Below are 23,434 nucleotides of genomic sequence, written 5' to 3' on the forward strand. Positions count from 1 at the left end.
AACAGCCTCCACTCTTCTTGCAAGTTTTTGTGTTTTTGTGAGTATTTGTGCCTGTTCATTCTGTAGCGCATTTATGAGGTCAAGCACTGATGTTGGGTGAGAAGTCCTGGCTTGCCTCCATTAAAGTTCATCCAAAAGGGGCTAGATGGGTTTGAGAGCAGGACTCTGTGTGGGCAGGTCAAGTTCTTCCACATCAAACTCATCAGACTATGTCTTTTTAGTCCTTGCTTTGTGCACGTCACGTTAGAATAGAGATGGGCCTTCCCCAAATTGTTGCCACAAAGTTGGAAGCATAGCACTGTCCAAATTTGTTGGTATGTTGAAGAATTGAGATTGCCCTTAATTGGAGATAGGGGGCATAGCCTAAACTGAAAGAAACCTCATACCATTATCCAACCAAACTTCACTATTGGAACAATGCCATCAGGCAGGTGACATTCTCTTGGGATCAGCCAAACCCAGACTCGCCCATTTGACTGCCGAACAGAGATGTATGATTCGTCACTCTACAGAACACGTTTCCACTGCTGCACAGGCCGGTGTCGGTGTGCTTTACATCACTCCATCTGGCGTTTGGTATTGCACCTGGTGATATGAGGCTTGCATGCAGCTGCTCAACCATGGAATCCCATTCCATAAAGCTCCTGTTGCACATTTTTTGTGCCTACATTATTGCCAGTGGAAGTTCATAACTCTTAAGGTATGAAATAAGCAGAATGTTGACGACTTTCACACATTAAGCACCTTTGCAGATGTTGACACCGCTTTGTGATTTTACATGGTCAACTGCTTCATGGCTGGGTTACTGTTGTTCCTAAACGCTTCCACTTTCTAATAGCAATTACAGTTGACTGTGGAGTATCCAGCAGCAGGAATGAAATTCACAGTCTTCACAGTCTTATTGTGTCACTGTCTTAAAGGTGGCATCTATCACAGTTCCACACTTGAAGTCACTGGGCTCTTTAGAACAACCCATTCTGTGTCAAAAACGTTTGCAAATGGAGACTGGATGGTTAGGTGCTTGATTCTATACACTTGTAGTAACAGGTCTGAGTGAAACACCTGAATCCAGTCATTAACAGGTGTGGCCAAATACTTTTGTCTACATAGTGTATTTTACACACAGTTATGTGCATACAAAGCCTACAGATGAGACCATATAAATGTCAATCAACAGCCTACCAAGAGAGAAATTGTTAAGAGATAAGATATTCCTTTATTAGTCCCACAAGGGGAAATTCCAAAGTAAGTATACAGTGGTACAGGGTTTCCAAAGCGCTTTGACATGTGCACAGAAAAACACGAGAACAAGGCAACGGAAACCAAACAAAGGACAAGGACAACAGAACAAAGGACACCCAATAGTAACAGAACCCAAGTAGTCCAAGAAGCTGAATAAAGACCTGATCAAGATAATAACCCAACTACTTCATAAGACAACAGGAACACAGACATCATAAGATACCATGCAAACAAAGACATCACAGGGCATAAGTAGAGTGCAGACATCATATGACATCATGTTTACTATAAAAAACAAAAGAACCCAGACAACACAGGAATCAAGCTGCATGAATTTAGACTGGAAGTCTCAAAATCTTAAAGGTCACATATTATGCCAAATACACCTTTTCAGGCTTTTCTAGCAAAAAATGTGCCCCTGGCCTGTCCAAAATCCCCAAAAGAGTCATGACCCCCCCACCTTTCAGAAAATGTGCGCTGAAACAAGCTGTTCTCAGCTTTTCCCCTCATGATGTCATGCGGGGAGTTAGCACCGCCCCAAGGTCCGGTTGGCCCCCTCTGCTTAGAGAAAAAGTTCCACCCTCCTCTCCTTAACCTTCCTCTCAATCAGGAGAGTCACATCCATTAAGCTACATCCATTTCCTGAGAGGGGCGGAGTCAGACAGCTCATTAACATTTAAAGCTACAAACACAGAAACAGCTCATTCTGAGCAGGGCTGAAAAAGAGGGGGTTTTAGACATGCAAAAATCCAATACTGGATCTTTTTTTCAGCAACAAACTTCACAGGCATGTTTTGGGGACCTATGAGACCAATATAAACTTGTCTTAAAGGGGTAAAATATGTGACCTTTAAGAGGATGTGAGCAATTAAATGCAAGAGTATAGATGCATTATGTTGCATCTTCAAAACATTTTTCAGGGGGGCTGGAAGAAACTGGAATTTGACACATTTGAAACATTTTACCAGTTTTAACAAGGCAAGACTTACACTGACCAGACAGGCCAGTGATCAACAAGTTCTTGACACTAGTGCATGATTAAATTATTTACCTTACTTATGCATAGTGTTAAATGGTGTTTGCATTTGAAATAATTGCTTTAGAGTTTTTAAAGTCACCCTAAAAGCTGAGAGAATATTTTTTGCTAGAATATTCCCATCTAATCAAACGTGTCTATGTACCAGTCTTGAGGAAGTGAAGCTGGGTGGGACTTCTTGTTTGCTCCTTCCTGTGGTGTTGAATTTTACTGCCCTCTACTGGCGACCAGCGACGCTGAGCAGCTGGAAACCCTATGCGATTAGTTTCTAATGACACGTCCTATTTAGATAAGGAGATTAAAAACACTGTAATGCAACACCGCCATAGCACACGGCACAGCGGTCAAAAACAGATGAGAAAGTGAAAATTTGGAGCCTAAATCGGATTATGCGCACGCTTAATCCAGGGAACATATCACCACTTTTTATTTTGCAATACTACTGGCTTTCTGCAAGAAACGTAGCGTGGCTACGTAACCCGTAGCTCCGCCTTCAGTTGGTGCAATTCGCCTGATACGCCAGGGAAAACAGCACTGCACGGGACAGTCTGCAAAAATAAAGTCACGGGAAGCATTGTATTTAATCTCAGCCGCCGGGTTTCTGTGTGGATTCCAGCTGGGTTTATGGATTACAGCCAAAATGGATTAATACTTCCATCCTGAGTGCAGGAGGACGCCTCGCCCGAACACTGCTTCCACATTAGCGCTATAATGTATCCCACGTTCCGGACGTTTTTACTATCAAACGCTCACTGCTGGGATGCCGGCAGTGAGAGGTCATATCAGGACCTGTTCGAGAGGCTGGATACCAACAAGGATGGGAAAGTGGACGTCGCTGAGCTGCGCGCGGGCCTCAAGGCAATGGGGATATTCCGCCAGGGTGCAGCACAGGTAAAGGAATCTCCTCAGGGGCCAGGGGAGTCCTGTGTAGACTGGAGTCTAAGGGCTTGGCCTGCTTGGTTTGCTTGAAATTATTGGGGACTGTGACTGTGTAGCTGCTCGTGCATGTATATTGTGACTCACCATGAGAAGGAGCAAATGAACCATCACATCTTATCTCCTCTCTGCAGAAAATTGTGTCATCTGGTGACCAAAACAAAGATGGGTGCCTCGACTTCAACGAGTTCTCCAAGTATCTGAAAGAGCACGAGAAGAAGCTGCGGCTCACGTTCAAGAGTCTGGACAGAAACAACGACGGTGAAATACTTGGCATGACTGTACACTAGCCCTAAATGTTTGCATTAACACATACCCTCTGTTTATACTGCATGTTTCAGTGGAGATGTCATTTCAGGGCGCATTGATGCCTCAGAGATCCAGCAGTCCCTTGCAGAGCTGGGAATAGAAATCAGCAGAGAGAATGCCCTGAAAATATTACAGAGGTATGACCTCCATTTCTATCCCCATGCACCATCCCCCCATTTAGCATGTGGCCTAAATTACTGGTTTTAAAAAAAATATTTAGAGGCTGTATTTGGTTGACAGCTATGCTTCTGCCAGCATACTAATTAAAATGCTTTCTGCCTTTCTTAGTATGGACATTGATGGCACTATGATGGTGGACTGGAACGAGTGGAGAGAACACTTCCTGTTTCACCCTGCACACAACCTGGAAGAGATCATCCGCTACTGGAAACACTCTTCGGTATGCAACACACAGGCATTCACTTTCATCCTATAGGGAAATACTGATGAAACTGCTGTGGATTAAAACGTGTGTCATCTAGTCCTCTTGTGTTGGATTTATGGATTTTCTCTGCAGTCCAGATTTTGGCAGCAGCTTGAAAGACTAGGCTGTCCAATATAATTAGGACATGGCACCACAGTTTCCCTCAGTGTAGTCCCCAACCTCTTCTTAGTGAAAATAAAGATATTACCCATTAGGTATTTGCTCTGCCTTAAGCAAAACGCTGCTTGTTTGAATGTGTACATTGGTGCACAGAACTCTAATGTGTCTCAGTAGTCCCTGCAGGACCCTTAACTAATTGCATAAGCTGATGTATTTCCCTGCAGAGTTGCATGAAATAGCTGCAGCTGCATGTTTGGCACAGACACCTTCCCTGCTGTTGGGAAAACACTGGTCATGTTTATCTGAAACCTTTAAAGCATGCAAGACAGAGGTCAGTCAGCTCAGTGATTATGATTTCACAGTTGAAGGGATAAGGAGCTCAAATCATTGTTTGCTACTCATGTAGTTTTGGCCCCATTGTTTAGCCTTTTCTTTGCACAGGTTTTACCTAATACACAATGAGGTGATATGATTTTTCTGTCTTCACGTCCTGGCTGATACCTTTTGTTAAAGGTTTTGTATATGTTGCCTTCTCCATGCTACAAGTGGTAACTTGGCAAGACTGAAATAATAGTTCTTGCATCACTTGAGTGTAGACCTCAAAAGAGAAGTGCTTCTTATAGGCCTGTGAGATTTTTTTTGAATTACACTGTCAGCCACACAAACGGACGCAGACATGCGCTTTCTTGAGCAAGGTACATTCTTATAGATGAAATATCTCTGATATCAGACATTTATTATGACCATAAACTCACACACCAGTGGGTTATGTCTTTATAGCCCTTGTAAAGGAAATTATGCTGATAAACTCTCTTTAATTTGGCCTGTGTCAATAACTAAAAGGTTTGAGTAAACACTTTATATCAGTGTTACTCAACCCTGCTCAATCAAAGAGCTTAATTGTTGAAAAATACCTTTGCAAGAGCCACAATCTAAGTGGTTAAAAGTGGCTAAAATGTGGTAAAGTGGCAATGAAAATAACTTGAACTGGAGAAGATGGTCAAAAAGTGAGAAAGAGGTGGCAAGAATGGGGGGAAAGGGTCAAAATAAGCATTAAATGCCAAAAATGGGGAGAAAAAGTGGCAAAAATTGAGAAAAAAAAAGGAGTTACAGGTGGCAAAAATGGTCAAAAAGTGGTAAAAATGTGGCAAGAAAGGGGAAAAGAGTCTAAAATGGGCAAAAAGCAGTTAAGAGTGGCAGAGATGAGGAAAAATGGGGGAAAGATGGCATTCATTGGCAAAAGGCAGCTGAAATGGGCGAGAAGTGGGAAAAAATGTCAATAAAAGGGGGGCGCAGCAAAAAGCAGGATAAAAAACAAAAACTGGTGAACAAGGGCAAAAACTGGATAAAAGTGGCAAAAATGGGCAAAAGTGACAAAAAGACGAGGCAAAAATTGGCTTAAAAACAGTAAAACTGGATTAAAAGTAGCAAATAAGGGGAAAACATTGCAAATAAGGGCAATGGAAATATATAGACAAAAAAGGCTGACAATTCAAGTCAACTGCATAAGAGTGTACTAATATTTCAAATGAAGACATAAAAAAGCCACAAATCATCACAAAAGAGCCATGCCTTGAGTATCACTGCTTTATATTATCTCCAGGTGCTGGACTTAGGAGAAAGTCTTGCCATCCCAGATGAGTTCACAGAGGAGGAGAAGAGCTCAGGCGGCTGGTGGAAGCAGCTTGTTGCAGGTGCTGTAGCTGGGGCTGTTTCTCGAACTGGTACTGCTCCTCTGGACAGAATGAAAGTCTTCATGCAGGTGAGCTATAGGAGAGAAAATGGTCACATTTCTTCTCTTTACAGAGGGATGCATTAACAAATACATCTCTCTGTTTGTACCTCAGGTTCATTCTTCTAAAGCAAACCGAATAAGTCTGATCGGGGGCTTCAAGCAGATGATTGTAGAAGGGGGTCTAACTTCACTGTGGAGAGGAAATGGGATCAACGTTTTAAAGATTGCACCTGAGACAGCCATCAAATTCATGGCTTACGAGCAAGTAAGTTTCATCTCAGTTTTTAAATATTGAAATATTTTGTGGAAATCTAGTTCACTCTCTGGCTGTTTTCTGTGTATTTTTGTAGTACAAGAAGTTACTAACTTCAGAAGGACAGAAGATTGAGACGCACAAGAGGTTCATGGCGGGCTCCCTTGCTGGAGCCACTGCACAAACAGCCATATACCCAATGGAGGTAAAATGACTTTTATATACTGTCTCATTCATTTTATGCACTCAAATAAAATGAAGTCAGGAAAAGAACCACACTGAGATTCTGTATTTTCTCTCTTAAAGGTATTAAAAACAAGACTGACACTGAGGAAAACTGGCCAGTACTCAGGGATGTTTGATTGTGCCAAAAAGGTCTTGAGGAAGGAAGGTGTGAAGGCTTTTTATAAGGGCTACGTTCCAAACTTAGTGGGCATTATTCCCTACGCTGGGATCGACCTCGCTGTTTATGAGGTATGCAGGCTTTGTAATATAGATTATACTTGATGACAGATTGCACTCTGTTAAATTAACTCACTAAAATGCTTAATAAATCAAATCAACATGGTTTGCAGTTATTCAGAAAAACAGTGGTATCAGCTAGGTCAGTTTTGTCAAGGTCCTGTCTTGTTTTGCTCATGTGTCTCAGAGTCTGAAGAATGCCTGGCTGTCATACCACACCACAGACTCGGCTAACCCTGGAGTTCTAGTATTGGTAGGCTGTGGGACCATCTCTAGCACGTGTGGCCAGCTCGCCAGCTATCCCCTCGCACTTATACGCACACGGATGCAGGCACAAGGTAAACACAGGCTGATATTTGACATCAGAAAAAACAAAATCTACAAAGCTCATGGTAGGTCATTGTGTAAAATGTACGTAAACTGGACACAATGATTTGCAATCCTTTTCAACATGTATTTAGTTAAATACAGCACAATGACAAAATATTTTGTGTTTAATTGTATTTTTTGAAACAGCATATTGTAAATTTGATGCCTGCAGCATGTTCCACAAACTGGGCCAGAAACATGTACAGGTGCATCTAAAAATTAGAATAGCATGAAAAAGTTCAATATTTTTGTCACTCTTTTCTGGAAGTGAAACCCATATATTATATAGACTTATTACACAAAGAGTGAAATATTTCAGGCCTTTATTTCTGGAAATGTTAATGATTATGACTTACAGATAAGAATATTGCATAGGATCAATAAAAAAAGGATGTTTTACACAGAAATGTCAGGCTTCTGAAAAGTATGTTCATTTCTATGCACTCAATACTTGGTTAGGCCTCCTTTTGCATGAATCATTGCTGCGTGGAATGGAAGCGATCAGCCTGTGATAGCGGCCTTCAGGTCATCTGCATATTTTGGTCTGGTGTCTCTCTATGGGGTTCAGGTCAGGCCAGTTTGTTGGCCAATCAAGCACAGTAACACCATGGTCATTGAACCAGCTTTTGGTACCTTTGGCAGTGCGGGCAGGTGCCAAGTCCTGCTGGAAAATGAAATCAGCATCTCCATAAAGCTTGTCAGCAGAAGGAAGCATGATGTGCTCTAAAATTTCCTGGTAGATGGCTACGTTGACTGTGGACATCAGAAAACACAGTGGACCAACACCAGCAGATGCCATGGCAGCCCAAATCATCACTGACTTTGGAAACTTCACACTGGACTTCAAGCAACGTGGATTCTGTGCCTCTCCACTCTTCCTCCAGACTCTGGGACCTAGAAGAGTGGAGAGGCACAGAATCCAAACCGAATCCAAACTAACTAATTTTAACTATTGGCATGTTGTATTTAGTTTGCAAGGTAAAACTTGTTGCATGTTAAGTAGCTAGTGGGCGTTAACAGGTTATGTTTGACTGGATGATTGTCTTAATGTTAACCGGTTGTTGAATTGGTTTGGTTTTCGCCTTCCTCACACCCTTCTTGATTGTGAACAACTGAACATTTTGGGAGCACTTCTTTTTATACCCAATCATGATACTATCACCTGTCACCAATTAACCTGCTTACCTGTAAAATGCTAAAACATAACCTGGAACAGGTTATGTTTTAGCATTTTACAACTTTCCAAATCTTTTCTTACTCTGTCCCAACTTTTTGAAACATATTGCAGGCATCAAATTCAGAATGTACATTTCAACAGTATAACTTTTTATCAGATGAACATTAAATATCTTATCTTCATGTTGTGTTCCTTTTAGGGATGTTCCAATATCTTTTTACCTTTCTGATACCAGTTCCACTACTGAGTACTGATCCTATACCAGTGTAAACTTTCTGGACCAACTGTGCAGTGGAAAACTGGCACATTATCTTAGTCCTAAGTGGATTTAAAACAATGCTTAACAGATGGAATCATAATGTACAGCCTCTGCGACACAGAGTTGTTTTTTTCAGCTAATTATTGTGAGTTTTACCGCTAAAGATCAAAATAACAATGACACAGAGGGCCGCATCACAGGCTTTCTATCTTCCTGGCACAGCGTGATGGGATGACAAAACAGCCTGCCTTTGCTTGACAGCCCCTCACAAAGAATTCTGTGAAAACAATACAGCGGTTAGCTTTCAAGCTAGCAGCAATAAATGATTGAAAATGGATTTTAAAAAATGGATAAAAAGACATTCAATCAATATTGGATCTACCTTTGTAGATTTAATCTTTAAGGTCCTTGAAAAGTCACTAGATTTCCAGGTTTGCTACTGTATTAGCTACAAGGGCATAGATAGCATTATTGGAACACAACAACAGCTAGCTTCAAAGAGGGAAAAAAGTAAGAGGGTAAGATTTATGGTTCAAAAGTTGTTAAACTTTTAAGAACCCATGTCAGATTAACTTCTTGTTGTAAGCGACAACGTTGGACTCGAAGGGTTTTGTAACAAAAAAACATACAGAGAATAATGAATGTCATGCTGCCATCAAGCTTTGTTGATGTAGCAGGTTTCTTCTTCCCTTTGTTTGGTTCTTCACTGCTTTAAAATGGTAGTACATGTGTGCAGCATTTTCAAGCAGCGTGGAAGAACTGATTGGCTTACAACACTAACAGCATGGCTAAATGGAGCAAATTATTAAGTTAAACAAAAGTGTTAGATCGGTGCATAAACATGTTCTTGCCGATACCAATGCCCACATTTTCAGCAGTATCAGACGATACTGGTATCGGAATTAGAGCAACTTTAATTCCTTTGAATAAATATTGAAGAAGATTTGCAGATAATTTTATTCTGTTTTTATTTTTAAGCACTTTGCACAACATTCCAACTTTGTTGGGATGATTTTATGCAGTGCTTAGTATTTTTCATGTTACAAAGATATTTATTTGATGACAGACCTTTTACTGTCTTTTCTCTGCAGCATCCCTGGATGTGTCGGACCAGCCATCCATGAGCAGTTTGTTTAAAAAAATTGTAGCCAAGGATGGCTTTTTGGGACTTTACCGAGGCATCCTACCAAACTTTATGAAAGTCATTCCTGCTGTCAGCATCAGCTACGTGGTTTATGAGTACATGAAGACAGGCTTAGGAATCTCATAATGACGCTGCAAGTAAAAAGACAGCAGAGCATTTAAGTGTATCTGTCAGACTTCAAAAACAGCTTGAATAACTCCAAGAAAACAGACAGATGTCCAACATACAGGTTATGACTTCCTTCAACTGGAGAATGAAAACTGTATTTATCACACTGAGGCTTTCCTGTCTTAAACTAAGGCTTTTATCATTTGTGCTGAGCATGCTTTAAGTCATAACTTTTACATATAACACTTCCAGAAATGTACACACACCATCCAAACCATTACTTGACATAAAGATAGCAATGTACATAAGAAACAAAGATATATTTATGACCAGTGAATTTATCCTGTTGTGATCAAACCAAATGGTAGCTCGATGGGACATGCTGTTATGCTTTTTAGTAACAAAGTAATATTTTCTTAAATGGAGATAGAGCTTATCAAGTGGGGAAAAACAGCAGGGTTAATGTTTTCTTTTCAGAAAAAAAGGACACTATGCCAGTTTAAATGTTTGAGCCCACAGACTTTAGATGTAATTTGACACTCCATTAAGTTAGAAGCACCTGCTCTGGAGTGACATCAGCTCCAGACAAACAGAGCTTAGCTCACCACTAAAAATACTCGACCCTTAGAAATCAATAGGTTTTTAACACTGGAAGTTGTGTGCATGAAGCTGTGAAATGTGAATTCACTAATACCATGTGTGAACTTTGATAATAACTTATATGTGCCTTACAGACACTTCATGTGAACTTTCTGATTTCAGCATTTATGTTTTTACTTACTACATATAGATAAACACTGTATTTACGTGCTGCATATGTGTATCTGTTTTCAGTAATGATATTTATGTTTTTGTGATAGCTGCTGCATGTTTAAGAAAACAGGAAAAACTGGTCATTGGACTGAAATACTTGCAAATAGCATGCTTTTGTCATGTGTCACTTCTTATTTCAACAGAGACCTCTAACCGCATACACACAGATGCATACATATACATACTCAAACAGAGAGCCTCAACCAAATGTCATCGAACATTTCATTGCTTGTTCTTGTACATCCCAAGTGTTGGGATATTCTTATCTTCCATGTAAGATGACAATCAACTGTTTGTCATTATTAAAAGTTAAATTTATGTGGATTTACAGAAACAAAATCTGGTATTGGTTCAATGTTTTTAACCTCAACATGTGGAACTTAAACATAAAGGTTAAGGATTATCCTCACTAGCAGTTAGGATACTGGTGAACAATGGTGCAGTGGTGTCAAGTTCAGCCCCTTGAAGGTTCTGAATACTGCCTCTAAGACCCCTGATGTACTCACAACTCCACCTTGTGGTCAAAGACAGGACACATACAAATGAAACTTAATGTGATGTGCATCTAATACAGTATTTATCAGCAAATGGGGGTGGGGGATGGGGGTAGCTTCACTGATTAAAAAAATCTTTCTTTCACTCTTGTTCCCTTTTTGTCAATGATAATATACTTTTTAAATCACTAAAAATCAGTTGTAGACAGGTCATTTAAATGTGCTGCTCATCAATAACTGCTGTTTATTGAGACAAAACACACACACACATATGTGTGCGATTCTGGGGACCCGTAACCTGACATGCCAGATAGATATGAGTCGCCAGTGAGAAACAAGGAAACAGGCGTATCCATCTGCTTTGCAAGATTAGGGGACCCATGGAAGTCTGCAAAATCAACCATCGTACAGTCAAGCTGTGATTATAATGTTTTATTCTTTAACCTGATTAATAGTCACTCTTAACAAACTAACAAGAAATGTTTATTTTTTTATGGTGTAGTACAATATGGCCATCTTAAAAATGTTAACCCCTTTTCTTCAATCAGAATTACCTTTTTATTGGCAAGGTTGAAAATGGATGGGCACACTGAACTAAATTATCAGGAAAGTATATGTCAGACTTGGTTGATGGGCCATAATGTGCACAAATGCCAGGATGTCAGAAAGTATAGAAGAAACAGACAATTTTATAGAAAAGAATTGAACAATTGATCAAATATAAGTGGTTGAAAATTGGTAAAAATGGGTAAAAGTGGCTGAAAGAAGTGGCAAAAATGGGCCAGAAGAGGTTAACAGTGGTCAAAGAGGGCAGATGATTGCAAAAAAATGGTCAAAAGCAGTCAAAAGAAGTGGGTAAAAAATGAGTGAAATGAGGCAAAAATTGGTTCAGAAAAGTAAATAATGGGGTAAAGGGGTGGGGAAAAGTGTCGAAACAGTTCAAAAGAGGCATGAATAATTAATCCCAACATCAGACCCAATCATAGCTTGACATACTTTTCAGTTCCAAAATTAAGTAACTGTTAGCCAGGATGCTAGAACTAATGCAACTGATCCAGCACACATGAATTGACATCATCAATAAATCACGCCCGGGGAGGGCCTTAGAAACAACGGGAACGGCTACAACAAAGACAGGGGCTAATCAGTAAGCTAGAAGAAATGTCAGCTACACTAAACATCTACATATGATATACATGCACATATGATATACATGCACAAGAAAAATAAATCACAGAATACCACACATTTAAAAGATTACAAAGCCTACCTTGTGCACTGCAGCTGATAGCTTAAGTGGAATGAGTTTTCCATCAATCAGGTGACTTTCTGATCACCTGCTGGTCTCTTTTTGATCCTGTCTGATCATGCCAATAGAAAACCTACCTTCAAAATAAAAGCCCTCACAAAATACAGAAACACCAACCCTAGACATCATAAAAGATTTACAATTTAAACATTTTTGCCCTCTTAAGTAGTCTTTTTCACCAATCTCTGTGGGCAGGCCTGAATACAATGAGTTTCCTGTGGAAAATAGCATCAAAATAGAGAATAATACATTTTTTAAGTCCTCTGGGAGAGCCCTGTACCATCTATCATGTGTGATAATACCAACATTAAGTTTCATTTGATTAAAGTTGTCATAGTGTGATATCATTGATAAAGTGGCAGGAAATGCAACAAACTTCACCAAACAGGTAAATTACATCATTGGGCAGTGTGTCATCAATTGTAGTGGTAAGGTGGAAAAAAAGGATCGGAAATTTCCCTTTTTTTAAATAAATAAAGCCTCATGCAAGATATAAACCGGTAACATTTTGTTAGCTTTTTTCTCACACTGTCATAAAAATTTCCTTGGAATATCGTCAGTTTTAAAGGCCATTGCACAGCCATACTGAGGGCCCCACTGCCCCACTTCCACACGAAACATATTATTACGATAGTTAGATACACATACATTTGTCTTATAGCACCGCCAGAACAACCACGCATATATGAAGCCCCGTACTTAACATAGCATAAGATACAGTACATTTCCAACTGTATTCTTTGAAGTCTTCTGTTTTGAGTTAATGAACGTTAACTGGTTTGAGTTCTTTAGGTAAGTGTGCCAATAGTTTGGTCCTTCGCCGCTGCCGTAGTTGGGGCAACGACCGCTGCGCTGCAGTTGTTGGAGAAAGGACTGCCCTCCGCTTAAGACAATATACATTGAAATAATACCAGAAAACAACGGTAAGTCTATTTGACCTTCTGTTAATCTATGAATTTTAATTGTTCCACTTGTCATAATCGACACTGAGGTATTTTCAGCTTGCTAGACGTAAGAAAGTGACAGCTAGCAGCTAACTAGCTAACTGCGAGCCGCAGCTAAAAATATTCTGCAGAAGTGACCTGAGGTAGACACAGCTGATCAGCCAGTGGGTAGACTCTGGTACGTTACAGCTAATGAGCTATGATTACTAACTGATTTTAACTATTGGCATGTTGTATTTAGTTTGCGAGGTAAAACTTGTTGCATGTTAAGTAGCTAGTGGGCGTTGACAGGTTATGTCTGACTAGATGATTGTCTTAACGGTAAGCGGTTGTTGAAGTCTGATCTGTAGGGCGACCAGGCTCACAGTTAGCCTTTATCTTCGGCTGTCTAGCCTCCTGATAAGCCTGTAGCTTCTCTGAAAAGCCCTTTAACTCCATGGATGAACCAGACGACCACAATAAATGCATCAATGAAACCAGATAAATGTACCTGAAGAGTGTTAGGGTGGTGTTTACTATTTACAAATGGTTTCTTGTCACATTTCCTGCTGTCACCGAAGTCTGTAGTCTGTGCTTGACATGTGTAGACATTATGCATGTCATCTTAATACATGAGAGGGGCCAACTACAGTATTTGATTGCATAAATTGCAGTAGGGTTGTCAAATTACCATTACTTAGATACTTATTTGACCAAAAAATCAGGTATTGTAACAACCCTAAATGACTGTAGGTTCACGCAAAACAAGATATCTCTCAAAAATCAAACATTACAGTGCATGCAGAAAGTATTCAGACTCCCCTCACTTTTTCAACCTTATGTTAAAGCCTGATGTTACAATCATTTAAATGATTTTTTCTCTCATTACTCTAAACTTGGGACCCCATAATGGCAAAGTGAAAACGTTTTTTTTCTGTCTCAAAATTAGTTGAAAGACAAAACTGAAATATGACGGTAAGTATTCAGACCCTTGACTTAATACTGATACTTAATACTGAATTGTCTTGAATCTTTTTTTTAATATGACCAAAAAGCTTTGCACACCTAGATTGGGATATTTTCTTCCATTCTCTTTGCAAATTCTCTTAAACTCAGTAAGGTTGAACTGTCAATGGGTAGACATTTTCAGGTCTCTCCATGGATGTTTGTTAGGGTTCAAGTCAGGGCTCTGGCGGGGCCGCTCTACATTCACCGATTTGTCCCTAAGCCACTCCTGTGTCGTCTTGGCTATGTGCCTAGGGTCATCGTCATGGTAGAAGGTGACACTTTTCCTAGTTTTCAGTCCTGAGCACTGTAAACAGGTTTTCATTGAGGATATCTGTACTTTGCTCAACTCAGCTTTCCCTCAACCCTGACCAGTCTCCCAGTCCCTGCTGAAAATCAACCCCACAGCATGATGCTGCTACCGCCATGCTTCACTGTTGGGATGGCATTCAGCAGGTGATGGTTGGTTTCCTCCTGGCATAACTTTTAGAATTGAGGCCAAACTGTACAATCTTGTTTTCATGGTTTCAGACCTGAGAATCTTATTTCTCACAGTCTGAGGGTCATAAAAGGGCTTTTTTTGCAAACTTCAAGTGGGCTCTTATGTGTTTTGCTCTCAAGAAAGGTTTCCATCTAGCCACTCCGCCATATATCCCATATCAGTGGAGGGCTGATCATCAGGTTGTTGGTAACCTCTCTTACTAAGACCCTTCTCCCCCAGTTGCTCAGTTTGGTTGGGCAACCAGCTCTTGGAAGAGTCCTGGATGTGCCAAACTTCTTCCATTTGGGTATTATGGACGCCACTATGCTCTTGGGATGCTTCAGTTGAGCAGACATTTTTTTGTAGCCTCCCTCAGATCTGTGCCTTGCAACAATCCTTTCTCTGAGCTCTGCAGGCTGTACCTTTGACCTCATGGCTTGGTTTTTGCTCAGATATGAATTGTCAGCTTTCCAAATCATGCCCAGTCAATTTAATTAATTACCACAGATGGACTCCAAGTCAACATTAAATTTCGATGTTGTTGCAACGGGTCTGAATACTTATGTCAATATGACATTTCATTTTTTTCTTTGTAATAGATTTACATAAAATTCTGGAATTCAGATTTCACTCTGTCATTACTGGGAAACTGAGTGTAGATTAATAAGAAAAACAAAGGATTGGTATGATTGTGGCAGCAGGCTGAACACAGTGAATACTTTCTGAATGCACTATTTATGTTTTCTGAACAGTATAAATAAATAAAATATTTTGTTTGTACAAGGCTGATTCTACTCATTTTTTTTTTAGATTTTTTAAAAATATTTGCAATATCCTGCTTGACTACAACGGAATTAGGTCTGTGGTTTGTGCTCAGTAATATAGAGGGGTTTTTTCTCTCTAGCATCCTTAATATTGAGACATTATGGGAAATACGAGTGACAGGGTGGCAGGAGATCGCCATGGAGCAAAGGCCCATCGCTCAGACAGCAGTGGCAGTCAGAAAGACCAGGAACCCAGCAGTAAGATGGTGGACAGCACAGACGACCCCAACATCTTCAACACCCATGGGCCAGAGTCCAAGGTGCTTCAGGAAAATACTTGAATAACAAATTATTGAGCCGGATGTCATTCATTCTGCACATATACTTTCAGATTTGTAAGAATTCTGTTTATTTTTCTTAAATAACTGGTAATAGACTAAGTATCTTTTTCAGGCATTAGGAGAGAAAGAATTCACCCCAGATCTGGATGACTTGGTGAAAACTGGTCCTCAGGCTCGACCCACTGTCATCCGCTGGGCTGGAGGAGGAAAAGAGGTCTACATAGCTGGCTCCTTTAATAACTGGAGCACAAAGATACCTCTTAATAAAAGGTAAACAGGTTTTACACATGTCGGCTTCAGTCTCACCGTACAAATGAATCTTAGTTCATACAGACTGGCTCAAACTCAGTAGGACAGTTGTGTCATTTTGTTTAATTTGTTTTATTTAAAGTAAGGTAAGGTAAATTGTTAGTGCATTTATATTAAGGCTGAAAATTTTTGAAAAAATATCTAATTGCAATTATTTTGACTAATATTGTAAATGTGGTGTGATCTGTTTTATTGAAGGGACTGATAATATTAATATTTTTCAAATTTGATTAACAAAAACTAAACTAAAAGTATGATTCTTTTTTTTGCAAAATGTTGCAGAAAAAAATTGCACTCTAATGTTTGCATGCTGTGTAGAGCATCTTATCTCTGCTAAAAAAAATGTTACACTAGTATTTTGACAAGAAATACTAGCAATTTGAAAATTGCTGGTCGTATTGTGATTTTATCTAAATTTTTATTAACTGCCCAGGATTCATTTATATACTGTTTCATTACAGAACATAAAACTGAGTGCTGCATAGAGTTTTAAGCTTTTGCTAATCTCATACTTTAGTTTGGCTTTGAATGTAGAGGGTATGTACTGACGTCACCAGACCAAAAACCTTATCTGTTGTCCTTAGATGCTGTGCCATTGATGTTCTTTTATGTTTACACATACACATACATTTACTATACATATACTATTAGATCAGATGAGGATCTATACTGCCTTCAATGAAAACCATGCTCAATGCCGTCTGCCACTTATTGGCTTGACCCTCCCCTACTGTGACGTCACATGTATAACTTCTACAGAGTGTTAAATGTATATCCTTTTCAGTAAAATGAAACAGAATATATGAAAAGAAAATGAAGCAATGCAGCACTTAGAGTCTTTTTTTTCTGTTCTCTACAGCCATAATGACTTTGTAGCCATCCTTGACCTGCCAGAGGGAGAACACCAGTACAAGTTCTTCGTAGATGGACAGTGGGTCCATGATCCCTCAGAGGTACATCCGTTTTATTTGTTATGTTTTCATTGTAATGTGAAAAACATACATGTTCAAAGAGTTTTTTCCTTTACATTAACTCCACTTTTTATCAGTATATTGCTGCTGTAAACCAATGGAAATATAAAACATTAAAATAAATAAACTATTGATTAAAAAAATAGGGATTTGTTAAACCTTGAGGTGCTGCATAATTTTATCAGTGTTACTATTGTCATATGGGTTGGTCAAAAGTAGAGAAGAACCATGGAAACAAAGAATATTATCTGTACAAATAGAATAGCACTCCCAGCATCTTTATCAATGTTTTTATCGTAAAACAAAAAGAAATGTATGCACAGTTTTTATATTTATATCATAAAAAGCCTGACACATTTTTCCTCTGTAGCCGGTCGTGACCAGCCAGCTTGGCACCATCAACAATCTGATCCAGGTAAAGAAGTCCGACTTTGAGGTGTTTGACGCGCTGCAAGTCGACTCACTGGAGTGCTCAGACACATCAGGTCAGCACATGTATACAGGCATCTTCCACACATTCAACTTCTTGTTTTATTTAGCCAATCAAACGAAAAAAGCTCTTAAAAAATGTGCTTTCTTTTTGTTTGGTGAGCTAACAACCATACCCGGATTCGATCAACCGAGTTTTGACAAGATAGTGCAGTTTTTACATTGTGATACAGTTATTGAGAACAGGCATGAATGGTTTTGAAATGAATTAGTCATATTAAAGAAGTAGTTTTGCTGTCAGGACCCCTTTTGGCACATGAAAACATTTTAAAATCCCCACCCATCACCAAACACATTAACACAACTATATCAAGGAATGCAGGAAGCCTTATCTCATGCAGGTAGGATGTGGTACAGAGAGTCTGGCTCTCTCTGTAATACTCATCATCATACAGCTGAAGACCAGGGCAAGATATGACCTATTATACTCTCTTTTTTCTGTTTGATGGTTATGATATCTGTTGTAAAATCATATTTAGCCCCACAACTACCTGAATAAGGGCAGCTGACGTAAATGATTGACCAGGCTCTCTGGATCAAAAAAAAAAAATTTAAAAATACTTATATCCGCCCAAATCTGATACATGAGTCAGGATTTGGAGACCCCTGGTAACAGTTATGGAAAAAGTGGGTGGTCACTGTTGAGTTCTGTGATGGTAAAAGCCTAAATAATATATTTGTGATATTAAAAAGTAGACTAAAAAGCCTTGTTCTCAGATGTTGAGATTTAGGTCCTTTCTGATAAACAGTATTATTAAACAGCTACATATAAAGGTTTTCAGCTGAAAAAAGGGCTTGGGGTTTAGTTTTTCTTTAATAGTCTCTGGGATGAAAGTCTGTAATGTCATGTTGGACTCTGAAATGATTTTGCTGCTTCATTGCATGATTTTAGTCAAGGATTGGCCGTTTTATACAGTAAACAATGTTTAAACTTTTGAAGAGGAAAAAATAATCAAGTCCTGGATCTCTGTTTGTGGTTTGAATGTGACTTTGTTCATTTGTAGATCTGTCAAGCTCCCCTCCAGGTCCGTATGGGCAGGAGCAGTACGTCTACAGACCTGAGGAGCATTTCAAAGCCCCTCCTATTCTCCCCCCTCACCTCCTTCAAGTTATTCTCAACAAGGACACCAATATATCTGTCAGTATCTCTATTCCCATTTGAGCTGTTTTTTAAATTTGCCTTTTTAGTGGTTTGTAACTCTGCCTTGTGGTTTCTCTTGGCAGTGTGACCCCGCTCTGCTGCCTGAACCAAACCACGTCATGTTAAACCATCTTTACGCTCTCTCTATAAAGGTAGGAAAAGGATAAACACATCCCATACTTTGCAGATGATAAAACTGTTGCATGTCTTTACGCTTTTCCCCATTTTTTCATGGTTTGATTTTTTTCTGTTTTCTGTGTGTTGTGTTCCTGTTTGTTGTCTTTTTCTCTGTGTAGGATGGAGTCATGGTGCTGAGTGCCACTCACAGGTACAAGAAGAAATATGTCACCTCTCTGCTTTACAAGCCGATATAAACCTCATCTTTGGTGCTCCGCAGCGCTTTGAAAAAGCAGCATGTTTGTATCCCGCAGTTTTAGTTTCTGTCATCACGGTTAGCCAAATCTTGCACTGAAACAAGTTTACAGGCAGAGCTGAAGGCCAGCTGAAGGCCAGCTGAAGGCTGAGACTGTGGCTCTGGTTTCAAAAGGCAACACTTTGGTCTACACAGGGCTCTGAACAAAAGTAGACAAGTGTGAGTAGGGTGTCCACACAAGATCCACGCTGCGGCTTTGGCCTTTGACGTCCACAGACTGAAGAGACTGACTGAAACACTGTGTTTGTTTGTTGCACCTTGTGAATATTTGCATGTCTGTGTGTTAAGCACTTATCTGTGATGGAGGGTTTTTACGTGTTAGTCACGTGTATCGCAATTTTCTTTGACATTGCTGGGTCATCACGTCCTCTTTGTACTGAGTTATTCAACAGCATTTAAAGTGAGTTAGCGTGCAGGATAACAGGATGATTGAATCTAGCGCAGTCAGGTCAGTTTGTTCAAAGGAGCAGCAGACTGAAGGTCTGCCTGTTTCAGTTTGAAGTGCAATAACCTATAGAGATTTACAGTAATGTCTTTTCTCGCCTAATGGCCATTATAATTCCTAGACTTGAGTTCCTCTCTGATACCAGTGCAATTAAGAAATATAGATATTACAGTTTTTATCAGGTCTACACATCTAAATGTTAGTGGTTTTAATGATACATTTTATTTTGTATCTCTCAGCTTGGTGTTGGGTAAAGCTTTTAAAACTAACTAGTTACATTTGTGTGTAACATACTGAGAAAAGTTTAAACCCTTGTGAAAGTTAGCCTACAGTACGTCTACTCTGGTGTCATTCTGCAGCCTAGTTTATAATCTTCGACCCTGTAGCCTTATAACAAGATAACTGATGTGATAGCCTTCACAGCTAATATTCTCCCAATCTGACAGGGAACTGGGTAGAAGCATAAAGTATTCAACAGCTCTTTCAATGAACACAGCACAACATAAGTTCTGATAATTTCATGCCACCATGATGACGTGATTGTCACATTTTCACCCCAAAAATCAACATAATAGGAATATTTCATAAAGTAAATGCTGTCCTCTAACATCTTGAATCAGCTAGCTACACATGCACACTGGCACAGCTGGAACACAGCTATCTGCCCAGGTGTCAGAGAGAAACAGAAACCATGTAGATGCTTCAGGGATTTTCTGTCTATAAACGGTAAAGAGAAATACAGTGATTCTTTTTTTCTAACAGATTACTTGGTAACATGCTACTCCCAACAGTGCTCCTGAGACCCTCTGTATGAGCCAAGAATCCCTTTAGAAAGCCGTTTTTACAATAATGTAAGTGAAACTGCTTTAGTTTTTGATTTTCCCCTGGTTTTGGTCATATATTTATTAAAACATAAAAAGACCTTAAAATGTGACAAGGGAAACATTGACATTTCTGTAATGCTGACTAAGACTGCCCCATCTTCATTACCTTTTTAACTGCAGAGTGCTACATTTTGTTTGAAAAGAGCAACAAAAGACTTTATTATTTATGCGTGGCTAATATACAATATTGTTGTTTTAGTGCATTGTAGTATCTACCACCACATTTTTAGAGCTGAGAGAGGAGCAGGGAAGTAAACAGTAGTTGTTGCTGTTTTCTGCTTTTGTTTTTAAGAGAAGTTTTTGGGACTGTTTTGCCTTTATGATAGGACAACTGAAGAGAGATAGGGAATATGGGGAAGACAGGACTGGAGACAGGAGGACAGGAGACGGGGAATTGATCCTGTGACAAGTGCATTGAGGACTGTAGCCTCTGTAAATGGGCTCCTGCTCTAGCAGCTGAGCCAAACCAGCGCCTGACGGAGAGAGCTTTATTCTAAATGTACAGGGCTCACAGTGGGCCCCTTTCAGTGTGTGGCATCCATACCTGATGGTACACTTTTTCTTACCTGCCAATACCAATATTTAACTTTGTGAGCTAATATCTGTGATACTGATATCATGCAGATAGTGCCGTCTAGTCTCTGTTATTTTAATGATTGGCGGTATTTTAAAGTACTTGAATAGATCCAACAAAAATTGCCAGCAGTTGCCTGAACATGGGCTAACTTTCGACAAATGTGTTAATAACAATAAACAATGCAGACAGTGTGCAGGAGTGTACCTTCAACTTTTGATGTTTAGAAGCCAGAAATTACACAATTTTTATGTCAAAGCCTTCTTTATTTAGTGTTTATGGAACTGAAGCAGGTATCTTATATTACAATTCTGTTACGATGGCAACCCTGCTTGTAATGCTGGTTCCTCACTGAGGCTTGAGTAATAAACTACTGTAAAGGGAACTGAATTTTTACTCAAGTTATGGTATGTTTCTACTAGTTTGCATGAGTACAGTTTGGTAATGTAAACCTTGGTGTTAATTGTTCCACACTTCAAGGTCAGAGTGGTTCACTTGGTACCCCAACAAGAAGGTGCCAGAAAGTAGGACCGCGTGGATCGCTTATTTTGATACTTTTGACAGAAGAAATGCAATTAAATACGTAACAAACCAAATCTAACTGAACCGCTGACTGATGTACATTGCACTGTCAGTTTGTAATACATGTTAATATGTAGATTTTCTCACAGTCAAACTGTCATTCAATGGAATCTACAACATGAACTAAACTATGTCAGAGATTTTAGTTTTGTCACTGTAATGGAGTATTTCTGTGTTTGAACACAGTGGTTGAGATCACTGTTCTTTCTGCTGTTGCCTTCATCTTGCCATGTTTTCTGCGAGCACTTTACCATGCTGTGAGCAGGAGTATGGATATAAGCTTTGAACTATGCAGTAGTCAACTCTTGAACTGTAGCCTACCTGGACTCTAAAACACAGTTTGTGCTTTTTATGTATTTATTGTTTAGACATAACGAGTTTTGCTGTGCTTTCTGTACAAGTGTGTATGTCTGTCTATCAGATTGATTGTACTGTATGTTTCTGTTACATGTATAGTCCACTCCATGGTGTGAACTTGCTGCTTTGCATGTAATGAATGTCTGCAACATGTGGGGATATGGCGTTTACTGAGTGAAGAGCTCATTCAGTGATAACTGGTTGCACAAAAGAAAGAAATCTATCCAGAGGCACATTTTCATATCAAATCTAAGGGCTTTGAGAATAGATAGCTGCCAAGAATTTGAGTGTACGTTTGCTCAAGAGTGTGTTATTTACGGCATTATTAATGTGTATTTAAAGGTACAGTGGTGTTGAAAGTCGTGCTGTTTAAATGTCTGCACTTATAGAACAATTTAAACCTACGGAAGCCCAGAGAGGCTGTGCTTGCAATCATTTTTTTACACTTGAACCCCAAAACCACTAGCTTTAAAGTGCATTTTCACTGGATTTAAACAATTTATTAGCTCTGATATGAGGACAAGGGCATTATTAAAAAAAAACATTGAAAGCAAGCTTTTCTTAGTTGCTTTGTAAATCCACTGATCTACAGAATTGTATAATGGGAGTCTAGCCTTGAGTTTTGTTTTTGTTGGGGGGGGGGTTGTTGTGTGCACCTGGTGGTATTTTTAGGCTATAACCAAAGCTTAAATTTTAAGACCATTTCATGAATATTTTAAATGCTTAGCAAAACCTGTGTGGTGTTTACTGTAACAGGTTTTACTTGTTTGCAAATAAAGAGAGGACACACTGGTCCTTATTAATGTCTCTTGTCTTTTTTTACCAGTGATATTAAAAAAAAGATTGTTTAAATTATTTTAACAGATACCACTAAATGATATGGTATTCGTTTTTGTATGTTTGTGCTGGTCAACACATAGGCTGTTTTTCAAGCTTTATTCTGAAAAATCTGTACTCCTTTCAATTTTTTGTATATTTGTGTTAGAAATTAACTACATCTTGAAATATCCACTTTGGGAGAAAGGAACATTTGTGGAATCCTTGCATCAGTTTATGTCTGTCTTAAGTCATTTTCATGAATCCTTTCAGTCTTGATCCTTTATTCATGTCTCTTTCAAAAGTCGTTCCCTCTGTCTTTCTGCTCTGCTGATTATGGGCCTCTAATCACTTAAGATCTTAACTAAGGTTGTCAAGCAATTGAAGTTTGTAATTGCATTTAACATTGAAATTGCTGTAGTTAACGGCAAGTCATCTCCCCTTTTGAAATCGACACTGCAATCACTGCAACCCTCTTCCATCTCAGTCACCTTCATTCCATCCAGTCAGTTTCCAGATCCAGCTTCGCAGAGGTCCATTCCTCATGTATTCCTTCACCACCTCCAGTCCATAGTCAGTGTTCAGATCTGATGTTGCATAAGTGTAAGTAAAAAGCATATATCTGCCCTGTTGTTAAGCTGCTACTGTTGTTGAATAACTTACCCTGATCAAATGAGATCATTATTTGATTAGAAGCACTAATGCGATTACTGCAGTAGGCAACATTAA

At 39.3% G+C, this 23,434-nt stretch overlaps 2 protein-coding genes across 2 annotated transcripts; both read left to right on the forward strand.

The window, feature by feature from the left end:
• The first annotated feature begins 2,803 nt into the window (after window positions 1–2,803).
• Window positions 2,804–10,711, forward strand: LOC121519586 (calcium-binding mitochondrial carrier protein SCaMC-1-like). Its single transcript, XM_041802343.1, has 10 exons — window positions 2,804–3,169; window positions 3,349–3,475; window positions 3,573–3,660; window positions 3,812–3,923; window positions 5,671–5,829; window positions 5,915–6,067; window positions 6,153–6,260; window positions 6,362–6,529; window positions 6,705–6,855; window positions 9,414–10,711. The coding sequence occupies exons 1-10, from the start codon at window positions 2,990–2,992 to the stop codon at window positions 9,590–9,592; spliced, it is 1,425 nt and encodes a 474-aa protein (XP_041658277.1). The 5' UTR covers window positions 2,804–2,989; the 3' UTR covers window positions 9,593–10,711.
• Window positions 10,712–13,024: 2,313 nt separating this feature from the next.
• Window positions 13,025–22,666, forward strand: prkab2 (protein kinase, AMP-activated, beta 2 non-catalytic subunit). Its single transcript, XM_041803711.1, has 8 exons — window positions 13,025–13,113; window positions 15,504–15,683; window positions 15,817–15,974; window positions 16,873–16,966; window positions 17,355–17,469; window positions 18,478–18,611; window positions 18,698–18,766; window positions 18,911–22,666. The coding sequence occupies exons 2-8, from the start codon at window positions 15,525–15,527 to the stop codon at window positions 18,986–18,988; spliced, it is 807 nt and encodes a 268-aa protein (XP_041659645.1). The 5' UTR covers window positions 13,025–13,113; window positions 15,504–15,524; the 3' UTR covers window positions 18,989–22,666.
• The last annotated feature ends 768 nt before the right edge of the window (window positions 22,667–23,434 follow it).

Source organism: Cheilinus undulatus, linkage group 13 (assembly GCF_018320785.1).
Source record: "Cheilinus undulatus linkage group 13, ASM1832078v1, whole genome shotgun sequence".
NCBI classification, from domain to species: domain Eukaryota; kingdom Metazoa; phylum Chordata; class Actinopteri; order Labriformes; family Labridae; genus Cheilinus; species Cheilinus undulatus.

What these genes read in the sequence shown, in the direction of transcription:
- LOC121519586 (XM_041802343.1), top strand. Translation starts at nt 2,990, where the DNA reads ATGTATCCCACGTTCCGGACGTTTTTACTATCAAACGCTCACTGCTGG. An exon ending in AATTCATGGCTTACGAGCAA is followed by an intron (nt 6,068 to 6,152) that starts GTAAGTTTCATC and finishes GTATTTTTGTAG; the next exon opens with TACAAGAAGTTACTAACTTC. An exon ending in CAGCCATATACCCAATGGAG is followed by an intron (nt 6,261 to 6,361) that starts GTAAAATGACTT and finishes TCTCTCTTAAAG; the next exon opens with GTATTAAAAACAAGACTGAC.
- prkab2 (XM_041803711.1), top strand. Translation starts at nt 15,525, where the DNA reads ATGGGAAATACGAGTGACAGGGTGGCAGGAGATCGCCATGGAGCAAAG. An exon ending in CCCATGGGCCAGAGTCCAAG is followed by an intron (nt 15,684 to 15,816) that starts GTGCTTCAGGAA and finishes TATCTTTTTCAG; the next exon opens with GCATTAGGAGAGAAAGAATT. An exon ending in AAGATACCTCTTAATAAAAG is followed by an intron (nt 15,975 to 16,872) that starts GTAAACAGGTTT and finishes TGTTCTCTACAG; the next exon opens with CCATAATGACTTTGTAGCCA.